The sequence below is a fragment of the Peromyscus maniculatus genome, chromosome 5 (genome assembly GCF_049852395.1).
Source record: "Peromyscus maniculatus bairdii isolate BWxNUB_F1_BW_parent chromosome 5, HU_Pman_BW_mat_3.1, whole genome shotgun sequence".
Lineage (NCBI taxonomy): Eukaryota > Metazoa > Chordata > Mammalia > Rodentia > Cricetidae > Peromyscus > Peromyscus maniculatus.
Window position 1 is genome coordinate 28,949,595 of NC_134856.1, and position 24,277 is coordinate 28,973,871.

The window sequence follows — 24,277 nt, forward strand, 5'->3', positions numbered from 1 at the left end:
TCTGTGCATAATGCTCTGTTACATATGTACTTGTTGACCTATCATCCCGATGAGAATAGTATGAAACCAGCTGTGTATGCAGACTGTATGTGTGCATACATCATTGGCTTGACATCTACAAATGACAGTTTGTAGATGTAATTCTGATCGGTTTTATTAAATAAGAAACACAGAGCCAAATGCAGAGTTGAAAGCCCAAGAGGTCAGAGCAGCAGCCAAGAGCTAAGACCAAGACTGCCTTCTTACCCCTCACTTCCCCTCAGAAAGAGACCTACTTCCTGTGTGTCTGTATTTTTATTGACTTTCTGTTCTGCCTTCTCATTGGTTGTAAACCTAACCACATGACCTCCTCATCACTGCCTGTCTATACAGACCTCCAGGTCTCTATGGTTGGTATTGAGATTAAAGGCGTGTGTCTCCATGCTGGCTGTGTCCTTGAACACACAGAGGTTCTGCCTGTCATGTGATCGGGATTAAGGGCATGTGCTACCACTGCCAGACTTCTGCTAAATGGCTTGCTATTAGCTCTGACCCCACAGGCAACTTTATTTATTAACATACAAGTAAAATCACATTTCAGCACAAATAAAATATCACCATATTTCCCTTTTCTATTCTAATAAAAAGAAAAAAGGAAAAAAGTTATAACTAATATAAGAAAAACTATATACAATAAGTACAATGACTATATACAATATATACAAGCAATAACTACCTAAACAATGTCTAGTCCATTTACATTTGACAAACTCAGAGAATATAATTCCATTATGTATCCTATTTTGGTAAGTCGAAAATGTGCCTGATTCACTTTCTATCCTAACTTATATTACTACAGAACTGTCTTTTGATGTCTTTCAAATTTATACACTTACACCTCTTCATTGAGTTTCTTTTCTAAAATTCTTAATAAGGAAAACTGTAACTATCTAATCTTTAACTAACTAACTAACTATAACTATCTAATCTTCAACTAACTATAACTATCTAATCTTCAACTAACTATAACTATAACTATCTAATCTTCAACTCCCTCAGAGACCCAAGAAGAAAATAATGTTACCTAAAAAACAACAACAAAAAACCAGGCAGTACAAACAAGCAACTTCCAAAACATGTGAGTTGACAGAAACAGCCAGCAGTCTGGACAGTCACCCGAGGTTTCCCGCAGTGTTGGGACATCATCTTCAGCCTATAGGCTTAGTGTATCTGACAGACTCATTTGTGAAGTAGGATGTACACAAGGTCAATAGTTTGACCTTACATTGGGTGAGAGCAGTCCATGGACCAGGAACACCTGAATTCCACTAGTGTCCTGTCATGATTCAGGATTTTAAATTCTAGAAATTGTTTATGGTTTTTTTAATTCAGCTGTCCATTCTTCTTGGCTTGTGTGTGTGGCTTCAACAGTTTCTTTGTGTTTCTTATACCTTTGACATTTGGATGACATTTAATACTTTATAAAGAGAAAATAGCTTTTATATCACTTAATCCTCACAACAATGCGTGAGGTGTGGGCTCTGCTCTCCTCTTACTGCATTCTGCATAGGAAGGCACACGTGGGCTCCCACTGCCCCCAGTCGGTTCTGCAGGGACAGTGGCTGGCTGACTTTTACGCTTTCTGCTCTTTTTACCTCTCTTCTCCATTATCTCTACTTTCAGTTATTTCAAAGACAATTTTTATGCCTCAAGTCACTTTCCGCCGCCACATCACTCTAATTAGCCATCTGTTCCTGAATGTTCCTTGTGTGTAGTGTAGGAGGCATCTTCAGCTCCCACACTCCACCTCTCATCCATCAGCGTGATGGTGCATCCAGAAGCCGTGGGACCCAGGACCCTATGTGCTATGCACTGCCCACTCAGGGCAGACAGGTTTCTTGCTGGGGTGCTTTGCATTTCTTCTTCTTGCTGCTTAGAATATGGTATTTTTTTTTTTAATCTGATGCATTGGTAATTGAAGTCAGGGCCACATACATTCCAAGCATACACTTTACTACTGAGCACACCCTACCCCTGTCCAGTCCAGACCCACAAGTCTGCCTCCTTCAGATACTGTCCCAGATACCCTTTACTCAGGCCATGTGTTAGGAAAACTTCTTCCTGCTGTCTGTAAAGATGACCTTCTTCCTGTGGCTTACTGTTTTTCTTCCTCTTATTATGTACTGTTGCATGGCTTCTTTCAATGGCTATAAGCCCTGTGAAGGCTACAATCTTGCTTTAATTCTGTCCCCTGTCTGCCTAGAATGTACCTGTCAGAGCAAGTAGTTTGTATGACGTACGAACAGGATGTGTGCACAGCTTTGGCCGTGTCTCCAATCCCAAAGACAATTAAGCTGCAAGTCATGAATTTGAAGAGGCCCCAAAGATGAATGGTTTTAGTTTCCAATTTCAATTGACCGTCTTTTCTCTCTTGTTCTATTTATTCTTCATAAACATAGAAAGAGCCTTCTTGCAAGCATGCAGACGTTAGAAGGGAAAGAAGTCTTGGTGTTGGATGCTCATTGCTTTTTCGAGCTGCTAATGTGTGGCTGATCTTCAGCGAATTGACTTTAGTTCAGGAGATTAATTAAGGTTGCTGGGGATGACCGTGAGCAGAGGCGCGGAAAGGCATTGGCATCGTTCTCCATTCTTGTTGAAAGAGAAGAGCAGAGCCCTGTAGTGTGTTCCCTGCTGACCATTTTACTTCTACAAGGAGCTGCGGCTCCCACTCTATGGGTACCATACACAGGAACTCTCACCTTCCCTATTCCAGGGTAGGGGAGAAGATTTCCATTTTTCTTGGGTTTTAATGTTTTTTTTTTTCCCTCCAGTAGACACAGGGTACTATTTCCGTTTAAATATCACTGGAGAAGTAACACTTTAATAATTTTATGTGGGACTCATCTTCTGTCTTCTACTTGTGTAGAGCTCCAAGTGGGTAATAAAACGCAGTTGTTTATCAAAAGTGAACAACTTTGGCTTAGTGTATGTGTTACTCCATTTTGTGTTGCTGTTACAAAACACACATGGATGTGTGGTTTATACACAAAACAGATGTTTAGCTCATAGTTGTGGAGATCTGAGAGCATGACATTGGCATCTGCTTGGCTTGGATGTGAAGGGCCTCACCATAGTTATGTGCTTCATGTGATGATGTGTGTTTAAGAGACTCGGGAGGTGCCAGGCTCCTTAAAGCAGCCTAGTTACTTGGGAATTCCATGAGGTCTTCATTAATCCCTTCCAAAAATAGTGCCTCCATGACCTGATAACCGTGTAGCAGGCCTCATTTCTTGACTCCATCACCCAAGAATGACATATCAGAGGCCAGGCTTTCCAGTACATTAAAGTTTGTCAGGCACTGGTAAGCTACATCCAAATCATGATATGTGGGAAAAACTTAGCGAGAGCATTTTAGACTTGGGCAGGGTGAGAGTAATCATTCTGTACCCACAATACAGTAGGAATATTGTGGTATTGTTGTAAGTTATGAGCGAACTGTGACCTGGGGACTCTGGTGATTGAATTGTAAAGCACATCGTCCAGTCCTTCTGGATGTCCAGAACGTTAGGGGTGGCGATGGAAGATGACCAGCAGTGTGAGGAGAGTGCGCCACAGCAAGAGCAGCCGGAGGCGTCCCGTCTCATGTGGTAATTCCCAGTGTTGATAAACAAGGAACACTCCTTTGAGCTTCGAAGTTTCTTAGCTGCTCAACATGATTACAGAGTTTTAGTGTGGGTTCCCCTGTTGGTTGGGGAATAATCAGACTGATTATCGGGGATTTTTAGGTAGAAACTCTCATTATGGTAACTTTACATTTAAACTTTATTTTACTTAAAGCATTTTAATTGTTTTTAGAAACTTCTGAAATTTTGTTGCACACTCTATCTTCATTTGTTTTAGCTTGAACTGTACAAGGTCATTGGCTTCCTAATGCTTTGCTTGGCTGTGCAGCCCTTTCCCACCCCTGTCTCCGGGCTTACAGGAACCCTTTGCCTGTGAAGACTCCCCCAAGGCTTCCAGCAGCACCGTCATTCTGACTGTCACTCTGTCTGTCTGTTTTAGGTAGTTCATGTATTTGGAGTTTCTATTTTTATGTCTGATGTATTGTATTTAGTATGAGAGGCTAACTGTTCACCCATGTTTCCCCCTCCCCTCCCCTCCCTTCCCCTCCCCTCCTCTCCCCTCCTCTCCCCTCCCCTCCCCTCCCCTCCCCCTTTTGGTGTAACCCTGGTTGACCTGGAACTCACTGTGTAGACCAGGTTGGCCTCCAACTGTCAGAGATCTGCCTGCCTTTGCCTCCTGAGTGCTGGGAGTAAAGTCGGGTGTCACCACTGCCCAGCTGCTTTCTTTTCTTTTTAAAGCCACAGTCTTGCTGTGTAGCCCAGGCTAGCCTCTAACTTGCCCTCCTGCCTTAGCTGTGGTTACAGGTGTTCATGTTACCACTATGATTTGCCTCCTTTTGTTATCGTTCGCTGTGTGGTGTGTGGGAGCGTGCACACCTGTGTGTGCAGAGACCAAAGCAAGGGTCAGGACATGGGGTGTCCTGCTCTAACTCCGGCTGCCTTGTTCCCTTGAACCTGGGGCTAGGCTAAAGGCCAGCAAACCCCAGCAATCCTCCTGCCTCCACCCCCTGTGGGAGAAAATGTAGGCATGACCTGTTGGCCAGCCTGCATGGCACACTGCACTTCTAGATAAGGAGCACGGCCCACCCTGCCCCCGAAGTCAGAACTCTGAGTAGCGTGAGTAGCTGGCCTGTGGACGAGCCCGCACTCTCCATCTCCTTTATGTGCTGCTTCTGTGTCGAGACCCTGGTGGTGTGAGCGCTCACTGTCCAATCCGCGGTCAGGTGCTAACCGGTCACAGTCCATGGGCTCCGCTGTGTGAGTGGTTGCTCACATGCAATCCAGCAGATGCTGTTCCCTGAAAACCTGCTCTGGAGTGGAGTATCTCTGCATCCTTTAGTGACCCACAGCCATTGTGGTCTTGTAGGGGGACACCCCCATTGTGACGCCGACCCCCCAACCCCCATACACAAAGTTTGTGTAGAGGCATGTGTTTGGCCACACCTGACATTGTATGTAGGTCTGGGGTCCTCATGTTTATTCAGCAGCCATTTTTACCCACTGAACTAGCATTCTGGCCCATTTCATTTTAAAGGACGCATTATATCTCCGTGCACATTGTTCCTGTCCATAGAAACTTCAGTCGCTTCTACGTCGGAGCTGTTGTGAATAACACTGCTATGCTCATGGCTGTACCATTTTTGAGTGCTTGTTTTCAGGTATTTTGCATATGTACTCCAAAGTGTGCGTGGTGGATAATAGCATCACCCTCTTTTTATGGTGTTTGGACCTGCCATGCTGTTTTCTGCGGTGAGCACACACGGCATATTTATTGCCCTCACTAGTATTCAAGGGTCCCGGTTTGGATGTGAGGTGCGGCTCACTTCCCTCATGGCTGCTCCATTGCATACGCTTTTCCATCTGTGCAGCTCTTTGGAGACAGGCCCGGATGAATGCTTCAAAAGAAAATTAGCCAAGTTCTAAAATTGTATTGCTTGATGACTCTCAGGATGTCTTCCGGGATGAGGTTTCCCACAGTCCTCTCTGGCACTGTGTTCCCTCTGTTCTTCCCATCGAGGCAGGATAAGTTGGAATAGTGTTTGAATAGTCTCCTGACCAGCTGGCAGCCCCTAGGCCCTGGGGATCTGCATTATGTGGGTTTAGGAACATGCCTACCTCCACATGGGCCTGATGCCCTGGCTGTCACGCCTCAAGTGTTGTCCCCTCATCCAGTGTGGAGAGAACTGGAGCTTCCCTGGTCTTCTAGGGGCAGGCTGACTTCATCCTTACAGGGCTTGCTTGTGCTTAGAGTGTTGTTGTTGGGACTTTTGACCCAGTCCCATGAAGAAGTGTACCCCTTAATCTTCAGTCTTTGGGGGTCATGCAGCTTTTCTTTAGAGTCTGGGGAGAGTCATTTCAGACTTTTGTGTGTGTTCCTGTGGCTGGAGAGAAGCCATGAGTGAGACATGAGTGAACAGTCACATGTTCTAATGCAGGTTTTTAAAAACGGTGCCCCATGGATTGGAGTTCATTGACCCGTGTTGTTGAGTTTGATGGTTCCCTGTCTTGGGCTCAGCTAACAGGGGTTGTTTTAATACAGGCAGATCTCCAAGTGGAGCAGACACGCCAGCACTTCTACGAGCTCTCTCTTGAGTATGTGTGCAAGCTCCAGGAAATCCAGGAAAGAAAGAAGTTTGAGTTTGTGGAACCGGTGAGTAGCAGAACAAGCTTTGCTGTGGATCCTCGGGAATAGTGTTGGGAAAGACAAACCGAGGCTTCCTGCGTTGGAACAGGTGGACACAGGTAGTCAGAGTCTAGGAAAACATCTAGATGAGGGGAGCCTTGTCTGTACAGCCCTATGCGAAGGGTGCACTTCCTACCGTGGTCTCCCATGCTGCAGGCAGCACGGATTCAGTCACCCTCTGCCACTGCAGGGAATGTGAGTGACAGTGCTAATCTTCATGACATAAGAGTTTTCAGTTTCGTGTGTGCTTAAACGGGCTTTTGTTTCAAATATTTCTTATTTCTAAGTCATGCTGCAGCATGTGAGTAGCTAACACTAGCTTTTACATTTATTTTATCTCTACTTTATTTCCTGTATGTGTACTTGTGTGTGGGTACATGCAGGTGAGTGCAGGTGTCAGTGGAGGCCAGAGATATCGGGTCTCCCTGGAGCTGGGGTGACAGGTGGCTTGCCACTCAACGTGGGTGCTGGGAATTTAGTTGGATTCCTCTAGAAGTGTAGAATATGTTCACTGAGCCATCTCTCCAGACCCTGGAAACACCCGTTTTATGATTATATAGATGTCTTCTAATAAGTTCAGTTACTTACATATTAATATGCATATATAGGGTGTGGATGTAAACATCTTAATCAAGTGTAGATGGCATTTCATCAATGGGTTTTAGCAAAATATCACCTGATAATTTTAATATAGATTGCATTTGCCCTTGCTTTATCCATTTAGTTATCTGCATGGTGAGAAACAAAGGGATAATCAAATAATACTTAAAAGAATAGTCAGGAATAACAGAATCAACCTGAATCAAATAATCAGAGGAAATTCAACCTGACGATGTTCTTTCACGTTGAAATAATTGTGGTGTGCATGATTGGTGACGTCATTGTCCACCCTCACTCCACACAGCACTCAGTCAGCCACCCATGCCGCCCAGTGCAGCAGGTAAAGGAATGGAGGGGGGTTCATGACTCACCAAACAGTGACTGACGGGTGTTGATACAGACTGGCCATTCCGCACCAGGGCCTTTTATTGCTTACACCTGCAGCATTCTGAAGAATATAAATAAGTTCAGTACTTTAAATTTCTTTTCCCCAGTCACTTTTACTCACTTTAGAGATATACTAATCTGTGGGTAGAAGCAGCTGCCTTCTAAGAAGGGGTAGGCTGGGGGTTGGTAGAAAGCTAAGGTCTTAGTTACTGACCGCCCCGACCTCCCATCCCGGGGCCTTCATTCCCCTGAGCGAGCACCTTTGCGAAGGCTCCTGGAAGCTGTTGATGGTCATGCTTTCTCTGATCCGACAGTGCTCAGGTTTCAGTTATAAGTGACAGTCAGGATTCTCTTGACTGATGAGGTACAAGTGGACGACTTAGAATTGGATTTTTCTTGGAGAACAGTACATAAATATTGTTTAATGATGCTGGTATTTGTGAACAATAGCATTCTTCATTTTCAGCACAGACCAAGGAGTAGGTAATGAATGGCCTTACAATTTTTTAAGTAACTGTGACTTCTTTGAGGCTCCTTTCTGTCAGTGGAATGGGACCGGGAGGTGGTTGGTGTCACCTGTGGTTATTTCCTCTTAGCGGTTTCTTAGTGTGCACTAATGCTCCCTTTCTCTTTTGTCGTAGATGCTGTCCTTTTTTCAGGGGATGTTTACTTTCTACCATCAGGGGCATGAACTTTCCAAAGACTTCAATCACTACAAAATGGAACTACAGATCAACATCCAGAATGTAAGGAACTGAGAGCGAGGACGCTTGGGTTGTGGCTCCTTCTGCTCACTGCAAGGCCTTCAGACTAGGCCCGTGCTGGGAAAGTGGGGGTGTGTTGCCACCTAGTGGTCAGCTCCTGGTGGAACAAGCTTCTCTTTAGCTAACGGAGGCTCAAGAAATTCTACCTTTGGAGGCTTGTCCTGACCTTGCTGTGAGCAGGTCTCACGGTAAACTTTGCTGTGTTAACTCTGAATCGTTTGTGTGAGAAACTGCAGTCCTAGCATCCCACCTCGGCTTGGATGTTAACGGTTGGTTACGGTTTTCCCTTCAGACTGGAATAGCGTCCCAACACTTCAGGCATGTTCACCCATGTGTTGCTGTTCATGATGCGCTGGTGTTCACCAATGTGCTGGTGTTCACGACTGTGTTGGTGTTCACCGATGTGCTAGTGTTCACCATGTGCTGGTGTTCACCGATGTGTTGGTGTTCACCATGTGCTGGTGTTCACCGATGTGTTGGTGTTCACCATGTGCTGGTGTTCACCATGTGTTGGTGTTCACCGATGTGCTGGTGTTCACCATGTGCTGGCGTTCACCATGTGCTGGCGTTCACCATGTGCTGGTATTTACCATGTGCTGGTGTTCACCATGTGCTGGTGTTCACCGATGTGTTGGTGTTCACCATGTGCTGGCGTTCACCATGTGCTGGTATTTACCATGCGCTGGTGTTCACCATGTGTTGGTGTTCACCGATGTGCTGGTGTTCACCATGTGCTGGCGTTCACCATGTGCTGGCGTTCACCATGTGCTGGCGTTCACCATGTGCTGGTGTTCACCATGTGCTGGTGTTCACGACTGCCATTTGCTTTCTTCGCTGTCCTTTGTATAATGTGTGCTTTCAGCCTGATCTTGGAAAATGAGATCTAAAGATTCTCACTAAAGTTCTTTGACTCCGAGAAGATGGCTCTGTGGGTAAAGCTCTTGCTGTGTAACCCCGAGAACCTGAGTTTGAATCCCCAGAACCCACACAGAGCCAAACAGACCTACAAATTGGTGTGTACAAGTGTGTTCTGGTCACCTCAGATTGTTGGTGTAGGTACCAGAGTTAGTTAGTGTGTGTGGGTACACATGCAGGCTGACATCGTATGTCCTCCCAGGTTGCTCTCCACCATATTTTGAGACAGGGTCTCTCCTTGAGTCTGGAGCTCACTGGTTGTCTAGGGTGGTTGGTCAGAGCTGCAGAGATCCACTTGCCTCACCTCCCTCCTCTCCTACCACGACCCCCGCCCCTGCAGTGTCACAGACAGGAGATTATGGGGGTGCTAGGGATTCAAGTTCCAGCTAATCCCTGTCCCTGCAGTGTCACAGACAGGAGATAGACCTTTATGGGGGTGCTAGGGATTCAAGTTCCAGCTAATCCCTGCCCCTGCAGTGTCACAGACAGGAGATTATGGGGGTGCTAGGGATTCAAGTTCCAGCTAATCCCTGCCCCTGCAGTGTCACAGACAGGAGATAGACCTTTATGGGGGTGCTAGGGATTCAAGTTCCATCTTTATGCTTGCGCAGCAGGCACCTCACTGACGGAGCCTGGTCTCCAGCCCACTTTTAGTGAAATGATTTATTTTTCAGAGTACCTTGCAGGCTGTAAAACACGGTTTGTGAAATCAGCACCAATTGATGAGATTAGATTATGTAATGACCTTCACTCCCAACTGGGTATATAATTGTAGAATTAACCTTTTCTTTCTAGACTTCATCCGTCAACTTCAGGGCTGATCAGATGAGAATCCTAGTTAGGTCTGGTGTGTGCTTTGTGGGACTAATATAAAATGAAAGCATAGGATCTCACTTAAAAACAATGAAGACTTTCAAGCTGGCAGATCACCTAAGCTGGTGGATCACCTAAGCTGGCGGATCACCTAAGCTGGCGGATCACCTAAGATGGCGGATCACCTAAGCTGGTGGATCACCTAAGCTGGCGGATCACCTAAGCTGGCGGATCACCTAAGCTGGCGGATCACCTAAGCTGGCGGATCACCTAAGCTGGCGGATCACCTAAAAGATGGCGGATCACCTAAGATGGCGGATCACCTAAGCTGGTGGATCACCTAAGATGGCGGATCACCTAAAATGGTGGATTATTAAGCTCAGTGTGGTGGTTCTCTCTTGTCATCCCAGCACTTGGGAGGTGGAAGCAGGAGGGTCAGGAATTCAGGGCCAATCTCAACTCTGTAGTGAGTTTGAGACCATCTTGACTCACATGAAATCCTGTCTCAGGCAGTACTCCCAACCCCATCATGTAGTAGAACATTGAGCCTATCAGAAGATCCTGTAGCACAGGCCGTATGTGACTCTATAGGCCACCTGCTCATGAAGCCATCTGGATGTATCTCAGGCTCCCGAGTGACAGAGGAACACGTGAGTCTCCTGGGCTTTGACCAAACTATCCTCACATCCCTGGCCATGGAGAGAAGTACTTTTATAACGTATCTGCTGGGAGACCAGTCAGCTTATATATACCAAAATGGGACGGAGTCATATGGAGTCATGAGGTAATGATGAGCAAAGCCCAAAGATAGGCTTAATCTACAAATGTCACACAGTGACCTTGAAATATGTTGATGAACTAAGAGCCTACACATTTGTCAACAACACTTATTCTTTATTATGGACAAATGGGCACATAACTTTCTGAAAGGGGAGATTTTTTTCTATATATTTAGGAACTCAGTGATATTCATTCACCAGGGAATTGCCCTCAATCCTTAGTCTTCAGCATATCCTGATTCCAGCTGCCTCTAAATATCCCTCTCAGTTTTATTCTGGCTGTTCCTGAGGCCACGTGGGTGCTGCTCTTTTAGACTTCCTTCTTCTGCCTCATTTTCAGTACCAAGGGCACTTGTTCTCTGTGCTCCAGCCCGCCCTCCCCGAGGATAGAATGCAGGGCACAAGCTAGCCGGTGTCCAGCCAGTCCTCTCAACGGTCTTCGTGGCTGGTCTCGCCCTCTTGGGTTGAGTCAGTACCCGGCTTTACCCTCCCAGCCGGTGCCGAAGAGTGCAGACGTGGACCGTCTGCCCTGGCCTGCCCTGCCCGGCTCTCAGCCACTTTCCCCCTCTGAAGTCCGGCCCCTTCAAGTCACACACTGTCCATCCCTTTCCTCGCTGTACTTCTGAAGTGCAGCCACTTACGTTTGTCTTTTTTGGCCATTCATGTTATTCCCTGGTGATTTAATATAATAGCAGAGTCCTGACTATGTAAAGCTACATGTTTCTGAAAGTTATTTGTTTTTTAATGTGATCACTGAAATGATAAAACCCAGTTTTAGGGTTAGATATCTTTACATTTTAATAGTATAGTTAATTTTGTCAACTGTTTAGAATTTTATTATAGTAAAATAATTTAAATTTAAGATGACTTTTATAATCAGGATGAGGTAAATTTTATTTAAAGTCAAAAGCAACCTATTTCCTGACCACGAGCCATGCCTTTATATTGTAACAATGGCCTGACTCACTCTTTACCCATCTTCTGTAGTCTGCAGTACTAAACAGAAAGCAGGAGAGTAGCCGGATGGCTTTCAGGAAGTTTTTTTCTTTTCTTCTGAAGAGAGGGAACTATCAAAGTTAAAGGATATATTAAATCACTAGCTTTGCACTTTCGTGATCCATCCCCAGAAGACTGACTGGGGTGAGAGAGACTGGGCTGGAAGTCCTGGCAGAAGGACAGATTAAGGACGTCACGATGAATAGGAAGAACCTCTAGACGGTAATGAGCATGACTAGGAAGTAGTTAAGAATGTGGGCAGATAGTTTCCCTTTGGTAGGAAATAATTACGGGTTTTGACTGGCATAACTATAAAATAATAAAACTTATTTTCCCTCTGCTCCTGCTGTGCTAACTGACTTACTCCACTGTGTAAGAGGACATAACTTCCGAGACACAGGGATGCACAGGAAGAGACATCCTCTTCTTTCAGACCCTCTGCTTGGAGGGCAATGCCGTTAACCGAGTTCTCGGCCTGCTCTGGTCAGCTTCAGATTTAATGTGGGGCTAGAAAGTGGGCCACACCCAGTGTATCTGGGGTCAGTAAGTCATTACTGAGGAGCGTCCTGGCAAGGCTAGCTCTGGACTTTAAAACTGGTGGGGAACACGAGACTCTCACTACGGGTAAGGGCTGAGATTTGGGCACTGCTGGCAGACCTTGCCTCTGATGCTCCATGGGTCCAGAGGCCCCCAATGTGCTTTGCTCTGTGTTTTTGTGCATTAAGACCTGATTGGCTGTTCCCTGGGGTCTGCCAGCTCACTCTTTCTTTTGTATCCACCTCCATATGTATAGAATTCTTGAGAAGAGGTGAGGTGTGTCTGTCTGTCTGTCTGTCAGGGGGCCCTACTTTGCTTTTTTTGGTAAGGTGAAACCCTCTTCATGCTGTTGATCACCCTTTGCCTTCTTTTGCTCCGTGAATGATGTCATGGGGCTGAGGCGGAAAAACATGACTAGAAAATGGTAGTCTACTCTCTTGCCCCCACCTTCAAAGGCTTATTTGAGGATGTCTTAGTTGCTGCGATATGACACAGTGGCCAAGACAACTTACAGAAGAAGAGTTTATTAGGACTTATGGTCCCCGAGGTTTGGAGTCTGCGATGGTGGAGCAGAGGTGGCGGACGCTGAGGGCTCACATCGTGAACCAGAAGCGCAAACTGGGAATGACAGTCTGAGCCCGGGGGACTGCCTCCTGCGGCCTTCTGGGGCGGGTCTGGAATGGGGCCCTGAGCTGGAGATCCCCAACAGAAGGGGAACATTTGTTTTGAGACAGGGTTTCTCTGTAGCCCTAGCTGTCCTAGACCTCCCCGCCCCCCCCCCCCCCCCGTTAAAGGGCATACAAAGTTGTTGTTGTTGGTTTTGTTGTTTTAACTATATTGGCTCTTAGTTTCTGGAAATGGTTTTCCTTTCCACCGCCTCCCCATGTCCACAGGAGAAAGGTACCGTTCCGCCCTCTTTTCTATTTTTTTACCCTTGTGGGCTTTGACAACCATTTTCATGGTAGGGAGGAGGGAGGAGAAATCTCAGTAATTTTCTGTCTGGGCCCCGTTGCAGTTTCACACCAGCAGGTTTGGGTTTTAATGCAGTTATTTTTGACTCTGGCTGAAAGAACTGTCCGTAAACTGGGTTGTGATGACTCGCCTGGACGGCTGTGACGACTCTGTTGCTTCGGCTCACATGATGGGTCAGAGCCCGCTTGACAGGTATTGGCAGCATGTCTCCTGGGTTTCTGAAATGTGATTAGCCTCTTTAGAGGTGTGGACATTATTTGCTGGTGAGCTCTTCCTCCTCCTCCTCCTCTTCTTCCTCCTCTTCCTCTTCCCAGGGAAGAAATGCCCCTTTTCTATTGTTACCACAGTCTAGAAGAATGGGCACTGACTTTTTGTTAGCTTGCAAAGATTAGTTCTTCTCAGATTCACAGTGTTCACGTTGCTGCTGTAGTAGAAACAGCGTGGGTCAGGTTGACTGTTGCCAACACCTTTTATTTCCCAGGTGGAGAATGATGTCTTATTTCATGGCTTATTTGCTCCTTAAATCTGGATGTCACACCAACAGGAACTTTATGGTGGAGAGACCTGCTCCTGCGTTCTACACTCGTTCTACAGGTCTTTTTCATGGCTCATCTTCTACATTGGCTATTTTACCATCTGATTTCGTTGTCTTTGAATATAAGTCTCAATAAGGAGACACACTGGAAAGAATAGGATTTTTTTGAGTTCTGCTGATTTAATTTTAGTTACACAAAGTCATTAAAATATACGCACACACACAAAAAATCATAGATGTTGGAATTTATCCCTACTTTTTCTGTTTTAGACACGGAATCGATTTGAGGGAACCAGGTCAGAAGTGGAAGAACTTATGAATAAAATCAGACAAAACCCCAAGGACCACAAGCGAGCAAGCCAGTTCACAGCAGAAGGCTACTTGTATGTCCAGGAGAAGAGTAAGTGTGTGAACACGGGCTGAGTAGCTGGTTAAAATCCCTGTCACAGTCTGTGCTCTGTGCCTTCCCGAGCTTCCCATGAGTGCAACCAACACAGAGGGAAACGATTTGAGCAGAATGGTAACAACCAAACCGAGGCGCTGCATCTGTGGGGTGTACACACACAGACAGTGGTTCATGTTTGAGACGTCTTACTGTATAACTGAAGTGGCCTTGAATTCCCTGTAGAGCCCAGGCTGGCCTCAACCTACATCTTGGAGTCCTGGTATGTGCCACTACACCTAGCTCCAGAGTTTTCTATCCTTTTCATTTCCTGACCAACACAGTTTAGCGGTTTCTGTAGCATGTGCATTATTGTATTACGTCCTGTTAGTAGTTGGAGAGGGTGTGTGCAGGCCCTATGATACTGTGATTGAGACAGGAGAGGCCCAAGATTCCAGTGTCTGTGAATCATATCCCCACTGACACCTGGGAGAAGTCTATTTGAACCCTTACAATACTGTGATGGTTGGGAATTATCCCAGTACTGTTTCTGTCCGCTGTGATCATGAAGGCATATTTAAATAAAAAACCATACATTTATTATTATTATTATTATTATTATTATTATTATTATTATTATTATTTTTAATGGATGGATGTGTGTGTTGAGTGTGTGAACTACATGTGCCGGAGCCCAAAGAGGGTGTTGGGTCCCCTGGATCTGGAGTTTTGGATGGCTGTAAACCAAACCCAGGTCCTCTGCAAGAGCAGCAAGTGCCCTCAACTGCTGGGCCATCTCTCCAGCCCCTTGGTGCGCACATTTCTGCTTTGGTGCTCTCATGGTCCTCTCTGACCACGCTGCCATGCTGTCTCATGCTGTGCTCCAGGAGTTTGTTTCTAAGGGAGCCAAGATTGGAAGAACAACAGCCTGGAGCGACCTTGTTACCGGCACCTTTCTCCTATTTCCTCTTCTCACTCCTTATCAGTTCCGGCCAGTGCTGTGACTGTTTCTCTGCCATTGTCTCCCTGTGTCCACATCACCACATCTTCTCCCACCTCCTCGTAACTGTGCCACTCATATAAGTCAGCGGGGCATCTTGTTCCTTCAGATCATTCCGAGATAGGTTGTTTTTATTAAAGTTATTAGGGAAAGGGGTTAGAGAGATGGCTCAGCAGGTAAGAGCACTTCTTGCTCTTCCTGAGGACCCGGGTGCAGTGCCTAGCATCCATACTTTGTGGCTCACAACTGTTCGAGGGAAATCTAATGTCAATGGGTTTTTTACTCACATGCACCCATACATATAATTAAAAATAAAAATCTTAAAAAATATTAGGAAGACTGTAGATGGATATAGAAGGTACTGCTACATAGTCGTATTTTACTAATAGTCGTATTAGTGTTGTGTGGCTTATAACAAAGTACTTGAGGGCTGATAGTTTATAAAGACGTGGTTTATTTGGCTCCTGATTTTGGTGGTTGGGAAGGGTCCCATGACTGCATCACAATGGGACAAAGTGAAAAGGCAAATTGCTACAGGTATAAGGGTGCTTCACTTTAAAATGTCCTGTCGTGGCCTGGGGTGTTGTCGGGGGTGTTGGCTTAGTTTGTCAGGTGCCTGCACTACAAGCCGGAGGATCTGAGTCAAGGTCCTCAGCACCCATCTAAAGAAGCCAGGCGTGGCCACCAGTGTCTAAGCCTAGTGCTGTGCAGAGGTAGAGACGAGTGGGTCCTTGGACCTCACTGGCCAGCCAGCACTGGTTTAATGAGAGACCTTGTCTTCTAAAGAAGGTGGAGAGTGGTAGTGGGAGGTACCTGATGGCTTCCCCAGGCCTCATGCATCCATGGACATGGACATGTGCACGCACGCACTATTGCCTTGAGAACTGACCACTGAGAGCTCTGTTAGTCCCTTGTGGGGGGTGGTGTCCCGTCGTCCAGTCAGTCTCAATATAGTTAGGACTGATGGTTCAGCATGTGACTAATCACTGCACAGCTGCTTAGTTCAGATACAGCCTAGAGGAGTTTCTAGTTGGGAAATAAGAAACAAAATCTCATACACAGTTGAATTCTTCGACTGATCAGATGCACTGAATGTTTTACTTATTCTCATCCTTAGCTTTGCTCAGGGTGCTCCGCGGTTTTCTCTCTTTGGCTAAGAGTGTCAGCTTTCTGATGTGCACACTGACCAGCTGGAATAGAGGCTCGAGGGGGTGGCTGTGCTGTCTACACATTGCTGTTTCCTCCGCTGAATCTGGAACGCCTGAGTAACTCCTGGGTTTTCTAGCACATGAAAAGCGTGCGTTTCTTAGGATTTAGTTATTGAGTGTGAGTGTGGATGCTCCATGCAGTGGGGCATGTGTGGAGGAGTTGGCCCTCTTTTTCCGCTGTGGGATTCTGGGATTGAGCTTAGGTCGGCGGGTTTGGGCTGTCAGCACCCACCCTCCTCCCCAGTGACTTGAACTCACATTTATCCACTGAACATGTGTTCAGGTCAGGCCTCGAGTGTTCTGAGGGGCTCCCTGCCTCCGACGGTCCCTCCGTTCTGTTGGCTCCTGCATTTTATGCTTTGCCTGGCTGAGCTGTGCAGTAATGTGCTCCCACTGTGCATGTCTGCCTCCTCATGAGGAAAACCACAAATTCCGTGCTTTATTTTAGGGCCGGCTCCATTTGGGTCCAGTTGGGTCAAACACTATTGCATGTATCGGAAAACAGCCAAGAAATTCAACATGATCCCATTTGAGCACAGATCTGGGGGGAAACTGGTAAGTACTTTTTGTATTTTTATGAGAGATCCTTGTTGGGTCTGTCATTTCATTAGTTTCATATTGACTCTTGAGAAATCTGGTTTTAGGATTAAAATCTTTGTTTTGTTTCTAAATTGTACTCCTGGGTCTTTACAGTTAGTTTTTAAAACAGAAATCATTGTTTTATGGGGGAAGGTAATTCGTGCACTAAGCTGTCGTGACTCATCGATCACCTGTATTTATGTAGGAGGTCCAGCTTGTTCACATGTTGTATACTCACAGTCTTCAGAAACTGGAGGGGAGGTGACCATTCAGTTAGGCACATCGTTTTCACATTGTTCCCTGTTTAGCTAGCGGCTCATCCCAAAGAGATGAATAACAGAGCCGAGCCTGATAGTAAGACCTCGGGAACCGGCTGTGCAAGCAAGGCAACCTGCCTGGCCAGTGAATAGTTGCAGGAGATGGCCCATAGCGAGCAGCGGTCCCTGAACGTGAACGCATAACTGGCCACACAGCCTAAGAAAGCAGGGCAGTTTGTTGCTTGCTGGGTGGTTGGATGACGTTTTGCTTAGGTGAATTCAGAATTAATCTAAACTGACTTCTATTGCTTCTTCCAGAGACAGACAGGCAGGCAGGCAAACAGACAAACAAACATTAAAGCAGGCAGTAAGAAGGAGCCTTCTGTAATGACGTGGAGAATGGAAAGCAGCCACCGAGAAGAGGCTGAAGCAAGCTGCCTGTCACTTGTAGAAGGCAGGGGTTGAAGCGTTAGCTTTGAGCCTGAGTTTGCAGGTTCTCAGGATTCCTACCTAGTGATTGCTTTCTATTCTAGGCTCCAAATGATGACCCAATGTGTTAATAGCTGTGATGTTTTGAATACACACTGTGGGTCTTTTAAAATACTATTTACAGATCCTCAATTTCTGGAAAATCCTAAGTATGGGCTCAGACTTCTTTTTATTATTATTATTATTATTATTATTATTATTATTATTATTATTATATTGGTTTATCGAAACAAGGTTTCTCAGTGTAGTTTTGGAGCCAGTCCTAGATCTCACTCTGTACACCAGGCTGGCCTCGAACTCACAGAGATCCTCCTGGCTCTGCCTCCCGAGTGCTGGGATTAAAGGCGCACGCCACTACCACCCGGCTGGACTCAGACTTCTTAGCGTTGCTCTTTGCTGAGCCTCAGTGTTGCCTCTGTCTCTGCCCCAGTTCTGATGCTCCTAGGAGGCCGGTGGCAAGAGACTAAGTGCCGTTGTAGTAGAAGGGAAAATGTGAGGAAGCATAGGGTGGCTCCCTTAGGAAGCAGGAGTGCCTCCGCATTGGTGGATAAACACATGTGTGATCAGCCCTCGGTGTGCCTCCAGGTCAGTCCTTATGTAATCGCAGTGCTTATAGGCTAGTAGTGGTCACACTGTGGTGGTCACACTGTGGTGGTCACACTGTAGTGGTCACACTGATGTTGACGCAGGGTGTGATATAGTGTGATATTAAAGCAGATTTTGACTCCACAAAAGAGTGTGTCGACAGGCAGGCCATCATTGAGTGCCTGGACACTGCTGGTAATCGTCCTGCAGTTAGCATTTGTGAAGTCTGCTTAATGGTAGGTACCATTGTCGGGAAGAACTAGAGGGCAGGACCAAGTGGCTGCTGAGCTGAAGGGGTTAGCGTGGCCCCTGCAGGGCAGCACCAGTGGATTCGCTGCACAGAGTTTTGAGTATTGTACTTCTTTGCAGGGGGATGGAGAGGTGTTCTTCTTGAAAGAATGCACCAGAAGGTATACCAACTCCATTGACAGACGGTTTTGCTTTGACATCGAAGCTGCTGACAGGTGAGTTATTGAAGTAATTAGATATGATATTAAAACTCATTTGATTTTTTTAAATGGGTTGTAGGAGTGATTTCTGTGAAGTAGAAAAAAATGTCATCTTTCTGTGTTTCCAGGCTGTCTTCATTATAAACTATTGTTGGTCACTGTGTAGTGTTGGGTCATAGTTCTTTATCTTGGCCAGAGACTGGAATCATTCTAACTGGTCCTGTCACCTAACAAGACATGTTGAGCATTTCCTTGTGGATGCGCTTTTGGTTGACAGTGGGAAGAGAAGAAGAGTGTGAGTGGTGTGTGGTCGAGTTAAAGTGTGTGTTGTAGTAGTGTGGAGACAGCATTCCTTCCTGGGCGTGTGTGCATTGAGTGTATGTTCTTGGTGTGTGGTAGAGGTCTAGGCAAACCCTTTCCCTGTCGTCAAAGGCTGTTCTTACTAAATAACTTTCAGGCTTTCAGTTTTACAAGAGTCTTTGGCAGGAAGGCAGAAAGAAAAGAGATGGTGCCTGGTGCTGACGTTCGTGTCCTCTGGGAGCACTCTGCTGCCTGGATGGTGACTCCATGCCACCCCTGGTGTGGTTGCGGTAGTCTGCAGATAAGGCTGTTTGATGTATGTGTAATACAAGTTTTCCAGAGGAGAGGACTGAGAACAAAACTGTTTCAGGTCACCCTAACTGTTGCTGCTTTCTTCATATGATCTAGCGGATGCTGTGGAGCTGGTACAGAGGGAAAGGCCCGTGAGTGAGTTCACTGAAGACCAGTTACATAACAATGTGCTCTTGGGCACCCTGACAAACCTGTCAGTACTGTGACGAGGACATAGAAGGAGGGTTTTTCTGAGATTGTAACAGAAGGAGTATTGCTTGAAAAGAGGCTAAAATTTAAGTCACTTATGAACTGGTCAGTAACCTGTAAAACCCCTTGTGTGTTCTCAAGAAGAGCATATGCCCACAGCTACCCTCTACCCAGTTCTTCCTGGTTCTGGGGTATATTCTGTCATGTAACCCCACCCCTCCCACCGCCCAGATGAGAAAGTGAAGCTCCAGTGCTTGAGTGAGGCCCTGGAGGTCTTGTAGATACTAAGTGGAAGAGATGAGATCTGAACTTGTACTTTTAACCTAGGAAGGCCAGTCTAACAACTGTGTAGTCAGGCTGCTTCTGAAATAATCGACATAGATGAATTTAGTCTAGTTTGCTAGCTGGTGCTTAGATGGAGTAACCCACTGCTTTGAGAGCAGGGATCTCTAGCACTTCCATGACTGTTTCAATGCAGTTTTCATTATCCTTGCTGAAGCTCCTATTTTTGGTGACATTGATGATGCTGAGTGAGCTTTGTTGGCCATGATATTTATGTGATTGTAAATTATAACCTTTTTCTGCTACTCAAAAAGATAGCTGAGGGATTACTACTAAGTCACCTTTATGCATAAAGAGTAATGTGGTGATATTTTATTTGTGCAATCCAATAAAGTTTATCTGAGGATCAGAGGAAAAAGCCAGCCACTATATTAAACATAGAAGTCAGGCAGTAGTTTTGAGATCTTTGGCAGCAGTTAACTCTGCAGCTCACACACAATTGAGCCTGTGTGATAATGAGTCTTCAGAGACGGGTGATGTCTGGGAGGTGCTCACCAACCTAAGACAGAGTGCCTGTGTGGCCTGGGCAGGCGTCTCCATGACGGGTAAGGTGACCTGCTGACGTTCTGTAGATGTAACCAACCGTCTTATTAAAATCAGAAACACAGAACCAATGTAAAAGAGAAAGCCGAGAGGTCAGAGCTAAAATCTTACCTCCTGCGTTGTTCCTACCTCCCTGAAAGAGAGCTACTTCCTGTGTGACTGTCTTTAAATAGTCTTTCTGTTCTGCCTTCTCATTGGTTGTAAACCCAAACACATGACTACCTTGTCACTGCCTGTAAGTACAGCCCTCCAGGTCTTAAAGGCGTATGTCTTCAATGCTGGCTGTATCCCTGAACACACAGAGATCTACCTAGCTCTTCTACCAAGTGCTGGGATTAAAGGCGTGCGCTGCTGCCGCTGCCGCCACCACCACACTCTTGCTATGGCTCTAATAGCTCTGACCCCCAGGCAACTTTATTTATTAACATACAATGAAAATCACATTTCAGTACAAATAAAATACCACAACATTCCATGCAACCTAAGTCAGAAGCTCATTTTTTAGTAAAAGGGGGACTGTTGCCTTGCTTGCTGACCTTGACCTTGATATCCTCCCTATGCTAATTCCCTGCTGGGTTCCACCCTCCTGAATGCTTAAGGGAAGTTCCTTGTCTGTGTATCCTGCATAATGGGCGTTAACAGCTTAGATGCAAGATTGTAGAACATCCATTGGTAGCGAACTTCTGTCCTCTGGGGTTCTCTCATCGTGTAGTAAGCCTGTATTTAAGACCTCATTTCTCCTCCAATTCGGCATTTAAAAAAAAAAAAAAGCAGGCAGTGGTAGCACACGCCTTTAATCCTATTACTTGGGAGGCAGGGATCTGTCTGGATCTCTGTGAGTTCAAGGCCACACTGGGAACAGAGCCAAGTGTGGTGGCACATACCCTTTAATCCCATCACTAACCATAGAGGTCTGTATAGACAGACAGGAAGCGACAGAGCTGGGCTGGAAGAGGAAGTGATATAGTTGAACAGACAGAGCAAATAAGATAGCAGAACAGAAAGACATATAGGCGTGGATATACAGGAAGTAGCTCTCTTTGGAGAATGAGGTGTCTGTGAGGTGAGGTTAGCTTTTTGCTTTTCCTGTTCCTCTGATCTCTCAGGTTTTCACCCCTATATCTGGCTCTGGCTTTTGTTTCCCCCCCCTGGCCCTAACACTGTCAGTTTGCTTTATTTTTTATTTATTTATTTATTTTTTTTTTTGGTTTTTCGAGACAGGGTTTCTCTGTGTAGCTTTGCGCCTTTCCTGGAACTCACTTGGTAGCTCAGGCTGGCCTCGAACTCACAGAGATCCGCCTGGCTCTGCCTCCCAAGTGCTGGAATTAAAGGCACGCGCCACCACTGCCCGGCTTAATTATTTTTTTTAACTAATTAATTTATTTATTTTAGTTTTTGTTTGTTTGTTTTTGGCTCTGGGTTTTTATTTAATAAGACTGTCAAGCAAGTTGAATACAGAGTAACTTTTTGGGATAAGATCTTGTGAGGTGGAAGAGGCTAGCCCACAGTCCCTCTTTCTCAGTCTCTCCAGTGCTGGGATAACAGACGAATACCCCATCTCTGGCTAGAATAATAACTGGAACTGAACTTACAGGAAACCTCTTCTAGTGGTTTTAAATTTCTTTATAAGATCCCCTTTTGAAATAAAATTGATATTCACACGTATGTAAATCAGCTTCACAGAGTTTTCGTATTAAAGAGATGCCTCATTCTTCAAGCTGCTCTTCTCGCCGGTGTCCACATCAGTCCATAACGTCTGTTACAGCCAGAACTCCTGTCTGCCTGTCCCTTCTTCCCTCCCTTCCTAAATAGAATCTCAGGTAACCCGGTCTGGTGTTGAGCTTCCCCTCTCCCCTGCCTCTGCTTCCTAAGTGCTTGGGTTCCAGGCCTGTGCTGCTGTGCCGGGCTGTGACGCCAGCCATTGCTCCCATCTTTCCTAACTCTGGTTGTCAGAGGGACCGTGGTCCCTTCCTGCGTTAGTCAGGGTTCTCTAGGGTAACAGAAGTTGTAGAATGAATCTCTCTCTATAGGGGACTTAGAGGATGCAGTCCTAGCTCATCCAATAATGTCTTCTGTGAACAGAAAATGTGCTGATACTTTGTGCTGAAATGTGACATCTTGTTTGTATGTTAATAAATAAAGTTTGCCTGGACATCAGAGGTCAAAGCGAGCCATAAGCAGATTCAGGCGGTGGTAGCCCATGCCCTTAATCCTATCACATGGCAGGCAGAGTCTCTGTGTGGTCAAGGACACAGGCAAGCTGGTGACACAAGCCTTTAATCTCAGTACCAACCATAGAGACCTGGAGGTCTGTATAGACAGGCAGTGACAAGGAAGTCATGTGGCTGGGCTTAGAGCCAATGAGAAGGCAGAACAGGAAAGCAATAAAAGTGGAGGTCAGACCCGAAGAAACTTTCTCCGTGGAAGCTACTGTAGTCGTGGCTATTGCTCTGATCTCTTTGTTGCTCAGTCCACAAGGCTGGATGTCTCAGCTAGTCTTCAGTATATGCTGGGATCCCAAAGAAGTAGGCCCCAATGCCAGTGAAGGAATGGAGTGCTGGCAAGGTGTCCGTGTACAGACTTCCGGCAGAAGGTGTGGCCCAGACTAAAGGTGTAGCCTTCCCACCTCAAGATCTGGATCAAAGATGTCTGTCTTCCTACCTCAATGGTCTGGACTAGAAGTGAATTCACCCACTTCAAACCAAGCAGAAAAGGCCTCACAGGTGTGCCCTCCATTCCTGGATTGTAGCTCATTCCAGATGTAGTCACCTTGACCACCAGTGATAGTCATCATACTCCCTTGACAATGTCTATTGTATACTTCCCTGCCCCTTTAATGTTTATTTAAAATAAATGGAGGCCGGAAGAGGGCATCGGATCCTCTGGAACTGGAGTTACAGATGGTTGTGAGCTGCCACGTGGATGCTGGGAAAGTGCTTTCAACTGTGAGCCATCTTTATAGCCTCTGTTTATTTTTATGTTTTGTGTTGGAGTGTTTGGATGTGTGTGTGTGCACCACATGCATGCTGTGCTGGAAGGGGCCAGAAGAGGGCATCGGATTCCCTGGAACTGGCATTAAAGATGGTTGTTGGCTGCCATGTGGGTACTGGGACCAAAACTAGGTCCTCTGGAAAAGCAGCCAGTGCTTTTAACTGCTAGGCATCCTTCCAGCTCCACCTTTGTTTTTATTAAACGCCGTAGAGATTTTTATAGACTGTGTATAAAGAGAATTTATATACAATGGTAGTCATTGGTACTACTGTTCCATGCCTCCACCCACTTGCCTTTAACTTTCCTAACAGAAAGGTTCAGTTTTGTAACCAGTCTCCATTCAGACTGATACTGCCTCCATATTCTTTCGTTTTTAAAAAACGTATTACCATGCTATCAGTGGGCCCCCCCTTCCTTCCATCCACTGCCCATTTCTTTTGTTCCGTAAGCAGCGACATTCCTCAGAAAGCTATCCTGTTGATGGCTCAGATGACTCTCTCCTGTCCCGTCAGGCTGCGGGACAGGCTTCTGGGGCCTCCTCCCCTGCGGGTTCGTCCTGGGGTCTTCTGTGCGGTGCTGTCCGCTCAGGGCCCCTCTCCCCGCATGGCACGTTGGCTCGGTTGCTTAGGGACACTGTGCTTCTGACTCTCCTCCTGCCGCTGCCCTCTTTGTTTTTTACCTGGTTCTCCAGCTCTTTTCCCACATCCTGTGGCACTGGAGTTTTCTGGGTTAATCTCATGACCTTGTCTAGCTCATAGTTTTAGTGCCATAGATATATTGGTGATGGCTGGATGTGTTTCCCCTCCTGAACTTCAGGGTCTTCTCTCTGGCCACCTTTCTGTGTTCCTGCTGTGATGGCTCAGAGGCATTCACAGTTGGAGGTCATATGTTGCTGTTTCTTTTACAGTTTTTCCAAGGATCTTTTAAATTCTCATTGTTTTTGGGTGCTGCTGCTGCTGTTGCAGCCCAGGGTTTTCTATGCAGTGGGAAGTACCGAACCACTGAGCCATTCACCTCATTCCATACTTTTTTGTTTTGAGGGGAAAGTATGCTTTGTTGATGGGATCC

General features: G+C 46.0%; 1 protein-coding gene across 7 annotated transcripts in view; it reads left to right on the forward strand.

Annotated features, from left to right (window-relative positions):
• The window catches only part of LOC143273118 (rho GTPase-activating protein 10-like), a 48,886-nt gene that overhangs the window by 2,978 nt on the left and 21,631 nt on the right, over positions 1 to 24,277 (forward strand). For 6 of the 7 annotated variants that reach the window (XM_076571484.1, XM_076571485.1, XM_076571486.1 and 3 more), the window contains exons 3-7: positions 6,142 to 6,252; positions 7,914 to 8,018; positions 13,854 to 13,983; positions 16,622 to 16,728; positions 18,453 to 18,547. In XM_076571484.1, the coding sequence (XP_076427599.1) occupies positions 6,142 to 6,252; positions 7,914 to 8,018; positions 13,854 to 13,983; positions 16,622 to 16,728; positions 18,453 to 18,547 (548 nt within the window). Of the gene's footprint in view, positions 1 to 6,141; positions 6,253 to 7,009; positions 7,226 to 7,913; positions 8,019 to 13,853; positions 13,984 to 16,621; positions 16,729 to 18,452; positions 18,548 to 24,277 lie in introns of all 7 variants that reach the window. The other variant, XM_076571490.1, reaches the window with a different exon arrangement.